Raw genomic sequence first — 14160 nt, forward strand, 5'->3', positions numbered from 1 at the left:
CCCATCTAGTCTGCCCACCCTAATGACCCTCCCCTATCTTTCTCTGTGAATAGATCCCACGTGTCTATCCCATTTGGCCTTAAAATCGGGCACGCTGCTGGCCTCAATCACCTGTAGTGGAAGACTGTTCCAGCGATCAACCACTCTTTCAGTGAAAAAGAACTTCCTGGTGTCTCCTCGCAGTTTCCCTCCCCTGAGTTTCCACGGATGCCCTCTTGTTGTCGTGGGACCCTTGAATAAGAAGATATCTTCCTCCGCCTCGATGCGGCCCGTAAGATACTTGAACGTCTCGATCATGTCTCCCCTCTCTCTGCGCTCCTCGAGCGAGTATAGCTGCAATTTGTCAAGCCGTTCTTCATATGGAAGATCCTTGAGTCCCGAGACCATCCGGGTGGCCATTCTCTGCACCGACTTAAGTCTCAGCACATCCTTGCGATAATGTGGCCTCCAAAATTGCACACAGTATTCCAGGTGGGGCCTCACCATGGATCTATATAATGGCATAATGACTTCCTCCTTACGGCTGACGAAACCCCTTCGTATGCAACCCATTATTTGTCTTGCCTTGGATGAAGCCTGCTCCACTTGATTGGCAGACTTCATGTCCTCACTGACGATTACCCCCAAGTCTCGTTCTGCTACCGTTTTTGCTAGGATCTCGCCATTAAGGGTATAAGACTTGCATGGATTTTGGCTGCCCAGGTGCATAATTTTGCATTTTTTGGCATTGAAGTTGAGTTGCCATGTCTTAGACCAGCGCTCCAGCAGGAGTAGGTCGTGCATCATGTTGTCGGGCATTGAATCTTCGTCTGTTGTGCATTTGCCCACTACATTACTTAGTTTGGCGTCATCGGCGAATAATGTTATTTTACCTCGAAGCCCTTCTGCCAAGTCCCTTATAAAGATGTTGAATAGGATTGGGCCCAAGACCGAGCCCTGTGGCACTCCACTGATCACCTCCGTCATTTCGGAGGGGGTGCCATTCACCACCACCCTTTGAAGCCTACCTCCAAGCCAGCTCCCAACCCATTGCGTCAATGTGTCACCTAATCCTATAGAACTCATCTTACCCAGCAACCTGCGGTGTGGTACACTATCGAATGCTTTGCTAAAGTCCAGGTACACGATGTCTAGGGACTCCCCAATATCCAGCTTCTCCGTCACCCAATCAAAGAAGCTGATCAGGTTGGATTGGCATGATCTCCCCTTAGTAAATCCATGTTGTCGGGGATCCCTTAGATTCTTTTCATCCAGGATTTTATCCAATTGGTGTTTAATTAGAGTTTCCATTAGTTTGCTCACTATCGATGTTAGACTCACTGGTCTGTAGTTTGCTGTCTCCATCTTTGAGCCTTTCTTGTGGAGTGGAATGACGTTAGCCGTCCTCCAGTCCAGTACACGTCTCTTGATGTAGTGCGGTATGGTACAAGCGGAATAGAAATCACTAATGTAATGTAATGTATTTAACAGGTGGGTGTACACAAATGTAGTGTGGGGGCAGGACTAGGGTTACCAGACGTCCAGATTTCCGGGGTTCGTCAGTTTTTCAAAACCCAGCACTTTGTCCAGGTTTTGAAAAGCTTCCAGCTAGCAGCGACGTTAGGATGGCATCTGCGCAGATGCAACACGGGCATGTGTGTGACGGCACCACGTCATACCAACGCATGCGCAAAAGCCCTCCCGGCAAGCGGACAGGTTGAAGGAACGGGGCGGGGCCATGGGTCCGGATTTTCATTCCGAAAAATCTGGTAATCCTAAGCAGGACTCACACTTACTGTAAATTATGCAGCACGACAATTGTGCCCTGTGAAGTGTGCATACGTGGATATCTGGAAGGCCTTGATTTGCTCAGGCGCCTCAAGCCCCTCCCAAGGGACGGGGCCTGAGGAGTCTGAGCAAATCAAGGCCTTCCAGATATCCTTGTATGTAAAGGGTTTCCATAATCATAATCTAAACCTTACCCTAACACCAGATACCAAGTGAATATTTTAAGTGTAGTGGTGGGGGGGGGGACCCCCCTCAAAAAAGACAAAATAGTATCCGCTGTGGATTGTGATCGGGGAGCGCAATTGTCGGGGCACAGTTGTCGTTCACACTTTTGACGGGTCATCAAATTATGCATGTACTTCTGGCTCTATGGCTAATCTGTTATATGTGTACATGTCACCTTTAAACGAAAGTACAGTGGTGCCTCGCATAAAGAACGCCTCACACAGCGAACGCTGCACACAACGAACTTCATGTCATGATTCACACAACGAACTTCGTTTCACACAACGAAGTCGCCCGAGCTTCCACGATCGCTGCCGATGTATTGCATCCTTCCGCGCAGGCACTGCAGGCAGTCGTTAGTCACTGCGCTTAACTTAAGCACGTATCACGGCAATCGTTCTTCATTACGAATTAAATCACGCATGCACGTATCACGGCAGTCGTCCTTTTAAGATAAACTCAATATTTTTTATATATCATGGCTTCTAAAAAAAGCAGGAAGGTGATTTCTGTTGAAATGAAACGGGAAATAATTAGAAGGAGTGAATGTGGGGTAAAACAGTGTGACCTTTTCACCATTTTGACAAATTTATCTTTTTTTATGTCATCTTAGCATATTTTATGCTGCAGAACGAATAATTTTTTTTAACATGTATTGTTATGGGAAAACGCGTTTCACATAACGAACTTTTCGCATAACAAACTTGCTCCTGGAACCAATTAAGTTCGTTGTGTGAGGCACCACTGTACATGCTCTTTTATAAAATCTATGCCTCCCCCCCCCCCCCCGAGTGTGGTTGCATCAGTATTAAATTTAAAACTCCAGAAGAATGTAAGGGTTTGACATGGGGTTTGAAATAGAGGAAGTAGAAACCCAGCAAGTAAAAACCACAAACTTGGAAAGTGAACCAAGCAAAACAAATGTAGTAGTTTCAGTTTCTCTTGATTAGGAAGATGTGGAAATTAGACCAGCAGATGGAAAAGCAACATTAAAATGTGAGCAGTCAGAATACAGAAAACAAAATCCCCCCTCTCCAGCCCTCAAATTAGTACCCAAACATGTTCCATCATGCCCTGGTATTTGACCATTTCCCGCCATTCCTTCTTGCATTGAGCCAGAAGAAGAGCAAAAAAAGCCCCAAAACAGCGCAGCCATTTCAGATGGAAGCATTAAAGAGGTATTTGCTCATGGGGGTGAGCAAAAACCATGCAGTCCATGCAGTGCATCATTTGAAACAAAAGCACTACAGAGGTAATCCACCGTGGGGTAAGGGGCACTAATCTACCATCCATCTTATGCTAGGTTTGCATTTAGGATTTTCCTCGAACATGGCTTAGTAGTACTGTGTTTTCCTGAAAATAAGACTAGGTCTTGTATTAATTCTGGCTCCAAAAAACGCATTAGGGCTTATTTTTCAGGGGATGTCTTATTTTATTTTATTTTTTTCATGTACAACAGTCATCTCTCCCGTCCTCTCCTCCACCCCAATTCTTCCTCTTTCCTTTCTCCCCCCTCCCATGTACAGCATTTTTTCCTCCCCTGTCACCCATCCCCTTGTGCAACATCTTTCTATCCCTCCCAGCCCCCTGTGCAGCAGAACCCCGCTGAACCTCCCACTGCGAGATTGACATACCGTACCTCCGAGGCCTCCCAAAACAGCAGCAGTGGCAGCACTCTGAATGGCTGCTTTGCAACAATCCCCGCCGGGGCCTTCCCTCTACCGTGTCACTGATGATGTCATCAGTGAAGCGGCAGAGGGAAGGCTGCGAAGCCTGTTCAGAGCACTTCTGCCCCCGCTGCTTTAGGAGGCTTTGGAGCGGAGGTATGTCAGGTCTCACCGAGGTGGGGGTCGCTGAATCGATGAACCCAATTTTTTTGGCGAATAGTGTCAGGGATGGAGTTGGGGAATGTTGGGGGCTTCGGGGGTCAATCTTAACTAGGGCTTATTTTTTGGGTAGCGCTTATATTAGCATTTTAAAAATCATGATAGGACTTATTTTCGGGATAGGTCTGTCAATGAAATTCTATGTATGGCTTTCAAATAAAAAAAAAATCAAATTCTATGTATGGCGCTAAAAATTGTGCTTGAAATTAGGGCATGTGCCCAATTTCTGCACATAATTGAATAACAATCCAATTAATGCTGATATATAATTGGACACTGATCAATTATCGGGGCAAATGGTGCAAGGAGCTGTGTGGATCCCAAAAAGGGGGCTTGACCATGGAAAGGGCATGGGTGGGATGAGGCATTCCTGGAATTTATGTGCAGTATTAACAGAATAAGGAAGATCTGTGCATAATTTAGGCGTGAGAATTTGCACTAGGTTTTACTTGATGTAAATTCGGGTGCCTAGTTGGGCCTAGATCCCGGCAACATTTGTAGAATAGTGCTCAGTGTGACATACCTGCAGTCCTCTCAGGAAAGTGGCGGCAGCTGGCTGGCAGAGGTAGCAGTGTGAATGGGGACGGCCTCTCCAGGGCCATCTGCCACATCACTTCCTGTAGACAGATGACACTGCAGAGGGAAAGCCGTGGCAGGGCCGGCCACAAGCAGCCTGTTCACAGCACTGCCTCTGCCGGCTGGCTGCTGCTCTGGGAGGCCTGCAGATATGACCAAGTTTGGTTTTCTGTGATCAGCTTCATTTTTGCTGATGTTGGTGGATCCCTGCCCTTCTGGCTGCGCACAGTTGATAATGACATTTAAAGGGAGAGTATGGCGCAGTGGTTAAAGCTACAGCCTCAGCACCCTGAAGTTATGGGTTCAAACCCACGCTGTTCCTTGTGACCCTGGGCAAGTCACTTAATTCTCCCCCCCCCCCCATTGCCCCAGGGACATTAGATAGATTGTGATCCTGCCAGGACAGACAGGGAAAAATGCCTGAATAAATTCGTAAACCATTCTATGATCCCTTGGGAGAACGATATAGAAAATTGAATGAATAAATAAAGAGCCAGATATCTGCCTAAATTAGCACTTTGAATAATGGGCTTAATTATTTTTGTGAAGATGAGCTGCCAGGTTCAGAAAGTAAGAACATAAGAATACTGGGTCGGACCAATGGTCCATCTAGCCCAGTATTCCGTCTTCACGGAGGCCAATCCAAGTCACAAGTACTTGGCAAAACCCAAATAGTAGCAGCATTCCATGTCACCGATCCAGGGCAAACAGTGGCTTCTCCTATGTCTGTCTCAACAGCAGTTTATGGACTTTTCTTCATAGAAATTTGAGTAAAAATACAGGGTGGGCCAAAAGTAGGTATACATTATTTTACAGGTGTCACATTCATGTGACATTTTTGTATCGATTACATCATTTTGCTTTTACTTATTCAGTACTAGCTGATTACCCAGCGTTGCCCGGATATTTATTTATCCCAAAATGTCCAACCCCCTACATGTCCCACCCCCATATGCCCCACCACATGTCCCAACCCCCTACCCTCCACATGTCCCAAAGGAATGTCCCTCTCTATGGGGCTGAACTTAGACTTAAACGGCATCGGGAGTGTCGGTATTCATCTCTGCGAGCCCGAAAACTATGGGTTGGACATTAATATCTCGCTTTTGATAATTTTAACATATCACCCCCTTCCCACCCCCACAGTATTTTACCCCGTCCCACCTGCACAATATTTTTCCCCAGATAGTAAGTCATATGTGTACCAAGTTTGGTTGAAATCTCTCCATGCGTTTCAGAGTTATGCTGAGTATTCATGTGTGAGCCCGAAAACACTATGGGGTAGATACTAAAATCTGTCATTTTCAATCATTTTTACATATCCCCCCCTTCCCACCCCCACAGTGTTTGTCCTCAGAAAGTAAGTAATGTGTATGTCAAGTTTGGTTGAAATCTATCCATGCATTGAAGAGTTATGCTGGAACATACATACATACACACACACACATATATTCAAATTATAATGTGAAATATTTGACAAAATGAATACAATACAACTAACGCAAAACTTGATTATAAACAACAATTTTAGTTTCACCTCCAGGAGCAAGAACATATAAATTCTTGGGTGAACCCACCCTTGAGCAAGCAACATAGAGTTGTGGGCCGCGAGACCCCCAGAACATATCACCCCAGGTAGTGAGGGATCTGCATACCAAGTTTTGTTCAAATCGGTCAAGCCGTTTGTGAATTACTGTGAGAATGGCAGCTTTTTACATTTGTTCCATTGACATGAATGGGTGAAATCTGATTTTCTGTTTGTAGCTCCCCCCACGTGTGCAGGAGGGCCGCGAGACCCCCAGAACATATCACCCCAGGTAGTGAGGGATCTGCATACCAAGTTTCGTTCAAATCGGTCAAGCCGTTTTTGCGTGATCGCGGCACATACACACATACACACATACACACACACATACACACCTCCGATTTTATATATATATATATATATATATATATATATATATTCTGTTATATCAATGCAATGCCTGTAAACTAGACATGAATGAATAAGTCTGCCTACTTTTGGCCCATGCCTGGCAACCCTGGGTAGGCACGCTCTTGCTATCGGAAGCTAAGCAGGATCAGGCCTGGCTAGTACCTGGATGGGAGACCTCTTGGTACTTCCCAGGTACCTCCCAGGTACTTAGGCTGCAGGGCAGCAGCAACCTAGTGGAGCTACACACTGCATGGGATTCTTCACTGTGCATGCAGCCATGGTTCGATGGTCGACTCGAAGGTATACACACTTATCCCAGGACAAGCAGGCAGGTATTCTCACTAGTGGGTGATGTCATCAGACAGAGCCCCGGTACGGACGTCTCACAAGCACGTGTTGCTTGTAGAAACTTAAAGTTTCTAGATGCCCGCACCGCGCATGCGCCGGTGCCTTCCTACCCGGAGATCCGGGCGTGTCTCCTCAGTTCTTTCTTTTCCGCGGAGCTGAGAAGTTCAACTTCTTCATGCGCTAGCTGAATTCAGTTAAATTTGCCTTCCTTGTCCGCGTTTTCGTTTTCTTTTAATTACAGTTAACAGTTCTTTTCTTTTTCAGTAAAAAAAAAAAAAAAAAAAGAAGATTATTTCCTCCGGCAGGTCGAACGGGCCGGCCACGTGGCTCAGGCCCACTGGCTTCGACCTAGCGGCGGAGATTTTCCGGCCTATGTCCCGGCCAATCACCGGGTTTAAAAAGTGCAGCAAGTGCCAACGCGCGATTTCACTCACGGACCCTCACCGGCGCTGTTTGCAGTGTTTGGGCCCTGACCACATCCCGAAATCGTGCGGGCCTTGCTCTACCCTTACGGCACGCTCTTTCAAGCGGCGTTGCCTATTGTGGGAATCGATGTTCAAGATGGACGCAGCTAAGGATCCCTCAGCCTCCACTTCATCTGATACCTCCCCGGTTCGGGCGAAACCGGCATCGACCACTCCTGCATCGAGTGTGGTGAAACCGGCATCGCTCACCCCGACACCATCCACGAGCTCGACGTCGGTGCCTGCCCCGGTCTCCTCTGTTCAGGTACCTCTTCCTTCCACAGTGCCACCAATGGTCATCAAAGTGCCGAAAGCTACTAAGCAGAAGCACTCGGCCTCGAAGGAGCGCGATGTCCGTGCAGGAGGACCCCCTTTCGGTGCGGATCCCTCCTTATCGGCTTCGCTACGGTCCGTGCTGGAAGCTCAATTCGTTGAGCTCATGCAGACCATCGGACCCGGGCTCATCGCTGCCATACAGGGTGACCTCCCGGTACCGGTCCAAAGGGGCGGTCCGCCCCCTCCCCCTCCCCCACACCGTTCGACCTCGACAACCGACGAGGACGAACGGGGGAGGGCGGCGATGCCCACGCAGCAAACCTCGATTACCGATATGCCGCCATTAGAACCCATTACGCCTCCGCGCCAACATGGGACCAGACCTCCGATCGATACTCGAAGCCCTGGGCATAGTCAGGAAGAGTTCTTCCGTACTCCTTACCAGACTTGGGTAGCATCGCAAGAACCCGCATCGCAAACCCAGTTGCGATCCACTGCTTCCAGCCCTATCCACTTGGGGGCCTCGGGAGACCATGCGATGCACAGACGATCCCGATCCCCGTCCCGCCACCGAGACGGGCACCGATCGAGACACTCATCCTGGCACTCCTCACGCCATTCGGAGGTGTCACCGCAGAAAAAAACTGCAACGTAGGGGATACTCCTCATCAGAGGTGTCCCCCCCGAGGGGCCCGGAGTACGAGGAGACACTGGTGCCCGATTCTCCTTGTCACTCCCCGATGTCCACGGACCTGGAGGCCTCCTCCTCCTCCAGCCCGTCCCACAGACCGACGCTGGCGGAACAATTGTCCTTCTCATCATTCCTCCGACAAATGGCGGAGGATCTGGATGTGACCCTTGACACGGGCTCCCGATACTCCAAAGAGTATCTGGACACCATGCATTTACCTAACCCTCCAACGGAGTCGCTTCGGCTCCCCTTGCATAAATTACTGGACCAGACCTTCATGCAGTGCTTCGAAACGCCGTATTCCATACCGGCGATCCCCAGCAAACTCGATGCTCGATACCGCATCGTGCACCATAAAGGGTTCGAGGGCCCTCAACTCTCCCACCAATCCCTACTGGTCGAGTCCTCCCTTAAACGCTCTCATCCCTCCCAGGTCTACGCCTCTGTACCGCCGGGCCGAGAGGGGAGAACGATGGACAAATTTGGTAGAAAATTCTACCAAAACTCCATGATGGCGTCACGGGTGCTAAACTACAACTTCTTTTTCTCTTCCTATCTGGAGTTCTTCTTGCCGGTGCTCCGCAAGTTCACTCCGTTCATAGACAACCAAGCTCGATTCGAGTTCGAGGAAGTGGTAGCCTCCCTCTCCCAATTACGCCTCCAGCTGATGCAATCCTCCTTCGATGCATTCGAACTCTCGGCACGCGCCGCCGCAAGCGCGGTAGCTATGCGTCGCCTGGCATGGCTCCGTACTATCGATATGGATCCCAACCTACAGGACAGACTCGCCAACGTACCATGTGCTGGAGCTGACCTGTTCGATGAGTCTATCGAAACTGTTACCAAGAAGCTGTCGGATCATGAAAAATCCTTTCAATCCATCCTGCGGCCCAAACCCAAACCTCAACAGTCTCGACCTTCCAGGCCACCCCTGATTTACCAGCGGCGTTACATGCCCAGACAAACGCCTGCTGCGAGACAGCCTGCGAAGAGACAACCTCCCCAGAAGTCTCAGCAAAAACCTCAGCCACCGGCGGTACCTAAGGCTCCCCAGCCCTTTTGACGCCCCCCCCGGGAGCATAACCTCGGCCTCTCCCATAGGGGGCCGCCTCCATCTTTTTTACCATCGATGGGAGGCCATAACCACGGACCTATGGGTCCTCACCATCATAAGAGAAGGATACTCTCTTCAATTCCACCGGGTCCCCCCGGACCATCCTCCAAGAGAGTATCCTTCAAGCTCGACGCAGACCACCCTGCTTCTTCAGGAAGTCCAAACCTTACTTCAGCTTCGGGCTGTCGAGCCGGTCCCGTCAGACCAATTGAACCGAGGGTTTTACTCCCGGTACTTCCTCGTCCCGAAGAAAACGGGCGACCGGCGACCCATTTTAGACCTTCGAGCCCTCAACAAGTCCCTGGTCAAAGAGAAGTTTCGCATGTTGACTTTGGCTTCTCTATACCCCCTCCTCGAGCAGAACGACTGGTTATGCTCCCTGGATCTCAAGGAGGCCTACACTCACATCCCCATTCACCCGGCCTCCCGAAAGTTCCTCAGATTTCGGGTGGGAAATCTGCACCTACAGTATCGAGTGCTACCATTCGGCCTATCTTCGTCCCCCAGAGTCTTCACAAAGTGCCTGGTGGTAGTGGCCGCGGCACTCCGGGACAGGGGTCTACAGGTATTCCCATACCTCGACGACTGGCTCATCAAGGCCCCGTCAGCCCCAGAGGTCACTTCGGCGGCCTTGGCTACAACCTACTTCCTCCAGAATTTGGGCTTCGAGATCAACTTCTCCAAGTCTCATCTACAACCCACCCAGTCCCTCCCCTTCATCGGAGCGGTCCTGGACACCACCCGACTCCGAGCATTCCTGCCTCGGCAACGCATGGAGTCTCTTCTTCATCTCAGCCAATCGGTGTCTACTCGCCAAACCCTACCGGCGAGACAACTGATGGTGCTCCTGGGCCATATGGCCTCCACAGTACATGTGACACCCTTTGCCAGACTCCACCTCAGGATCCCCCAGTGGACCCTGGCATCACAGTGGAATCAAACGTCCGATCCACTATCCAAACGCATCTTAGTCACACCTGCTCTTCGGCAGTCTCTACTCTGGTGGATGACCTCTTCGAATCTATCCAGAGGTTTGCTGATGCACTCTCCCCCCCATCAGAAAGTTCTCACAACCGATTCGTCGAACTACGCATGGGGGGCCCACCTGGAGGGTCTCCGCACCCAAGGATTCTGGACCAGTGCGGAAAGACTACACCAAATCAATCTACTGGAACTCAGAGCCATCTTCAATGCGCTCCAAGCTTTCCAACACCTACTCCACGACATGGTAATCCTCATTCGCACAGACAATCAGGCCGCCATGTATTATATCAACAAGCAAGGAGGCACGGGCTCGGCCCTCCTTTGCCAGGAAGCTCTACGAGTATGGGACTGGGCGGTGCGCCACAACACCCTACTCAGAGCAGTATACATCCAGGGGGAGAACAACGTCTTAGCAGACAAACTAAGCCGTCTGCTACAACCGCACGAATGGACTCTCCATTCCAGCCCCCTTCACCAAATTTTCACGCAATGGGGGACGCCCCAGATAGACCTCTTTGCGGCTCCCCACAACGCCAAACTGCCTCAGTTTTGCTCCAGGATCTACACTCCTCATCGCCTCGAGGCAGATGCTTTTCTACTGAACTGGGGGAAACTATTCCTATATGCGTTCCCACCATTCCCGCTGATCCAGAAGACTCTGGTCAAGCTGAAACTCGAACGGGCCACCATGATTCTAATAGCTCCTCGGTGGCCCAGACAACCTTGGTTCTCCCTCCTACTTCAACTCAGCAGCAGGGAACCAGTACCACTTCCAGTGTTTCCTTCACTGCTTACTCAACATCAAGGATCACTACTTCATCCCAACCTGCAGGCTCTCCACCTGACAGCTTGGTTCCTCTCAACGTAACCCCTCACCAATTCTCACAAGAAGTGAGGGAGGTCTTGGAAGCTTCCAGGAAGCCCGCCACTCGACAATGCTACTCCCAAAAATGGACCAGATTCTCCTCATGGTGTGTTTCTAAGTCAACGGAACCTCAGCGAGCTTCCTTATCCTCCGTGCTGGACTATCTCCTACACCTATCTCAATCTGGGCTCAAGTCCACATCCATACGAGTCCACCTGAGCGCTATTGCGGCGTTCCACCAGCCCCTACAAGGGAAACCCCTCTCGGCCCATCCGGTGGTCGCCAGATTTATGAAAGGACTCTTCCATGTTAACCCTCCTCTCAAACCACCCCCAGTAGTTTGGGACCTCAATGTAGTCCTTTCCCACCTCATGAAGCCCCCGTTTGAACCACTCAACAGGGCCCCTCTGAAGTATCTCACCTGGAAAGTGCTTTTCCTTGTAGCCCTTACGTCCGCTCGCAGAGTCAGCGAACTCCAGGCATTGATGGCGGACCCACCATTCACAGTATTCCACCATGACAAGGTGGTCCTCCGCACTCACCCGAAATTCCTGCCTAAGGTGGTCTCCGAATTTCATCTCAACCAATCCATTGTACTTCCAGTATTCTTCCCTAAGCCTCATTCTCACCACGGAGAATCGGCCCTTCACACTCTAGACTGCAAACGTGCCTTGGCTTTCTACCTGGATCGCACCAAGCCACACAGAACCACTCCTCAACTTTTTGTCTCCTTCGACCCTAACAAGTTGGGAAGACCCGTATCAAAGCGCACCATCTCTAATTGGATGGCGGCTTGTATCTCTTCCTGCTATGCCCAGGCTGGATTATCACTTCCTTGTAAGGTCACAGCCCATAAGGTCAGAGCAATGGCAGCCTCAGTAGCATTCCTCAGATCAACACCAATCGAGGAAATTTGCAAGGCTGCCACCTGGTCCTCGGTTCACACATTCACCTCACATTATTGTCTGGATACCCTCTCCAGACGGGATGGACAGTTTGGCCAAACAGTATTGAAAAATTTATTCTCTTAAGTCGCCAACTCCCCCTCCATCCCACTGAGGTTAGCTTGGAGGTCACCCACTAGTGAGAATACCTGCCTGCTTGTCCTGGGATAAAGCAATGTTACTTACCGTAACAGTTGTTATCCAGGGACAGCAGGCAGCTATTCTCACGTCCCACCCACCTCCCCTGGGTTGGCTTCTCAGGCTAGCTACCTGAACTGAGGAGACACGCCCGGATCTCCGGGTAGGAAGGCACCGGCGCATGCGCGGTGCGGGCATCTAGAAACTTTAAGTTTCTACAAGCAACACGTGCTTGTGAGACGTCCGTACCGGGGCTCTGTCTGATGACATCACCCACTAGTGAGAATAGCTGCCTGCTGTCCCTGGATAACAACTGTTACGGTAAGTAACATTGCTTTTTGGCCCACCCTGTATATTGAAGTAACTAAAACTATTTGAGAACTTGTAGAAAACTCGTGTGTATTTAATGTGAAAACTAATTAGTCTGTTCTGCAACCCTACATTTTAGTAGCGTTATCGAACAATTTGTATGAAATGGGACAGAATCTGAATCTGCTGCTCTCCTTCACCATGTGAATTCAAACCTTCTTGCCTTCTCTTCTGCTGTTTCAGATCCAGCTGTGGGACACAGCCGGCCAAGAGCGGTTCAGGAAAAGCATGGTGCAGCATTACTACCGCAACGTCCACGCCGTGGTCTTTGTGTACGACGTGACAAACTTGGCCAGTTTTCTGAGCCTGCCATCCTGGATCGAGGAATGCAAACAGCACTCGCTCACCTACGATGTCCCCCGCATTCTGGTGGGGAATAAGTGTGACCTGAGAGACGAGATCCAGGTGCCCATAGACATGGCGCAGAAATTTGCCGACACTCAGAACATGCCGCTGTTTGAAACCTCAGCTAAAAACCCAAATGACAGCGATCACGTGGAAGCGATATTCCTGACGCTTGCCCATAAGCTTAAGTGCCATAAGCCAATGATGCTAAGCCAACCTCCAGATAACAATAAAGTGCTTTTGCAGCCTGAGCAAAGAGATGATGTGACCTGCTGGTGTTAGGTCTTGGTATCTGTACAGTTACCGCACTCCATCCTGGTGCCTAACACTTTAAAAATCCCTCCTAAATGAGCCATTGCAATAGGAATTCTGTTAGATTTCTCCAGCACTTTAAACATTTCCCTTTTGCAATGTTTCCAGTTGTTTCTTCACACACGTAATTTGTACTACACTGTTAAGAAATGCTGCCAATTGCTTCTAGCATGAATGTTTGGAGAAGGTTGAACAGGACTGAACGGTCAGCTTGGAAGAATAACAGTCACTCGCAAATAGTTGTTTGAGAAGGGGAAAATTCCTAGAAACCCCCCCCCCCGGGCTCCGATGTTTTGTTGAATTTATTAAATGTGATGCAAAGAAAAAGACGTGACAAGCTGCTGGATCTTGACCGGTTTGGAGACATTAAGCATTTAAAATCCAGCGCTTGAGCTTCCGTAACTGAACCCAGTCCTTGATAAGGGATACGCATTGTCTGTCTTACAGGAAAATCCTCTAGTACGCATGACTCATGCCTTTGTATAAACTGGGAATGCAAGCCATAAGACAACAGGGCCTTGGAGCAAATTCATCTCGTCTTTTGATGCTTCTTTTGCTCAGTACAGGCCAAGAAGGACGCAGAGTCAAGAGTTTACAAGCCATTCCTAAATTACTGTACTAGGTGCAGGCAGGTACAGAAGATGGACAGCTAAAAAATTGTTTTTGTTGCATATGAAGAAGTGATCATGCGAAGGGGAGTAAAGTCTTTTGTGAAACGCAGTCTTGGTGCTAATGGTTTTCATAAACTAGATATGGCAAACAAACAAGTATTATACTTTAAAAAAGAGTTTTAGCCATTCAAATTATTGATGATAGAGGGTTTTTTTTTTTACTGGCTCTATCTTTTAATAATGACTCTATAAAACAGGGGTGTCAAAGTCCCTCCTCGAGGGCTGCAATCCAGTTGGGTTTTCAGGATT

General features: G+C 49.3%; 1 protein-coding gene across 1 annotated transcript in view; it reads left to right on the forward strand.

Moving 5' to 3' along the window:
• The window catches only part of RAB33B (RAB33B, member RAS oncogene family), a 33202-nt gene extending 19242 nt beyond the window's left edge, over positions 1-13960 (forward strand). Inside the window, exon 2 of the mRNA XM_033939482.1 lies at positions 12767-13960. Coding sequence (XP_033795373.1) covers positions 12767-13210 — 444 coding nt within the window. The 3' untranslated portion in view covers positions 13211-13960. The remainder of the gene's footprint in view (positions 1-12766) is intronic.
• The last annotated feature ends 200 nt before the right edge of the window (positions 13961-14160 follow it).

The sequence above is a fragment of the Geotrypetes seraphini genome, chromosome 1 (assembly GCF_902459505.1).
Source record: "Geotrypetes seraphini chromosome 1, aGeoSer1.1, whole genome shotgun sequence".
Taxonomy (NCBI): Eukaryota; Metazoa; Chordata; class Amphibia; order Gymnophiona; family Dermophiidae; genus Geotrypetes; species Geotrypetes seraphini.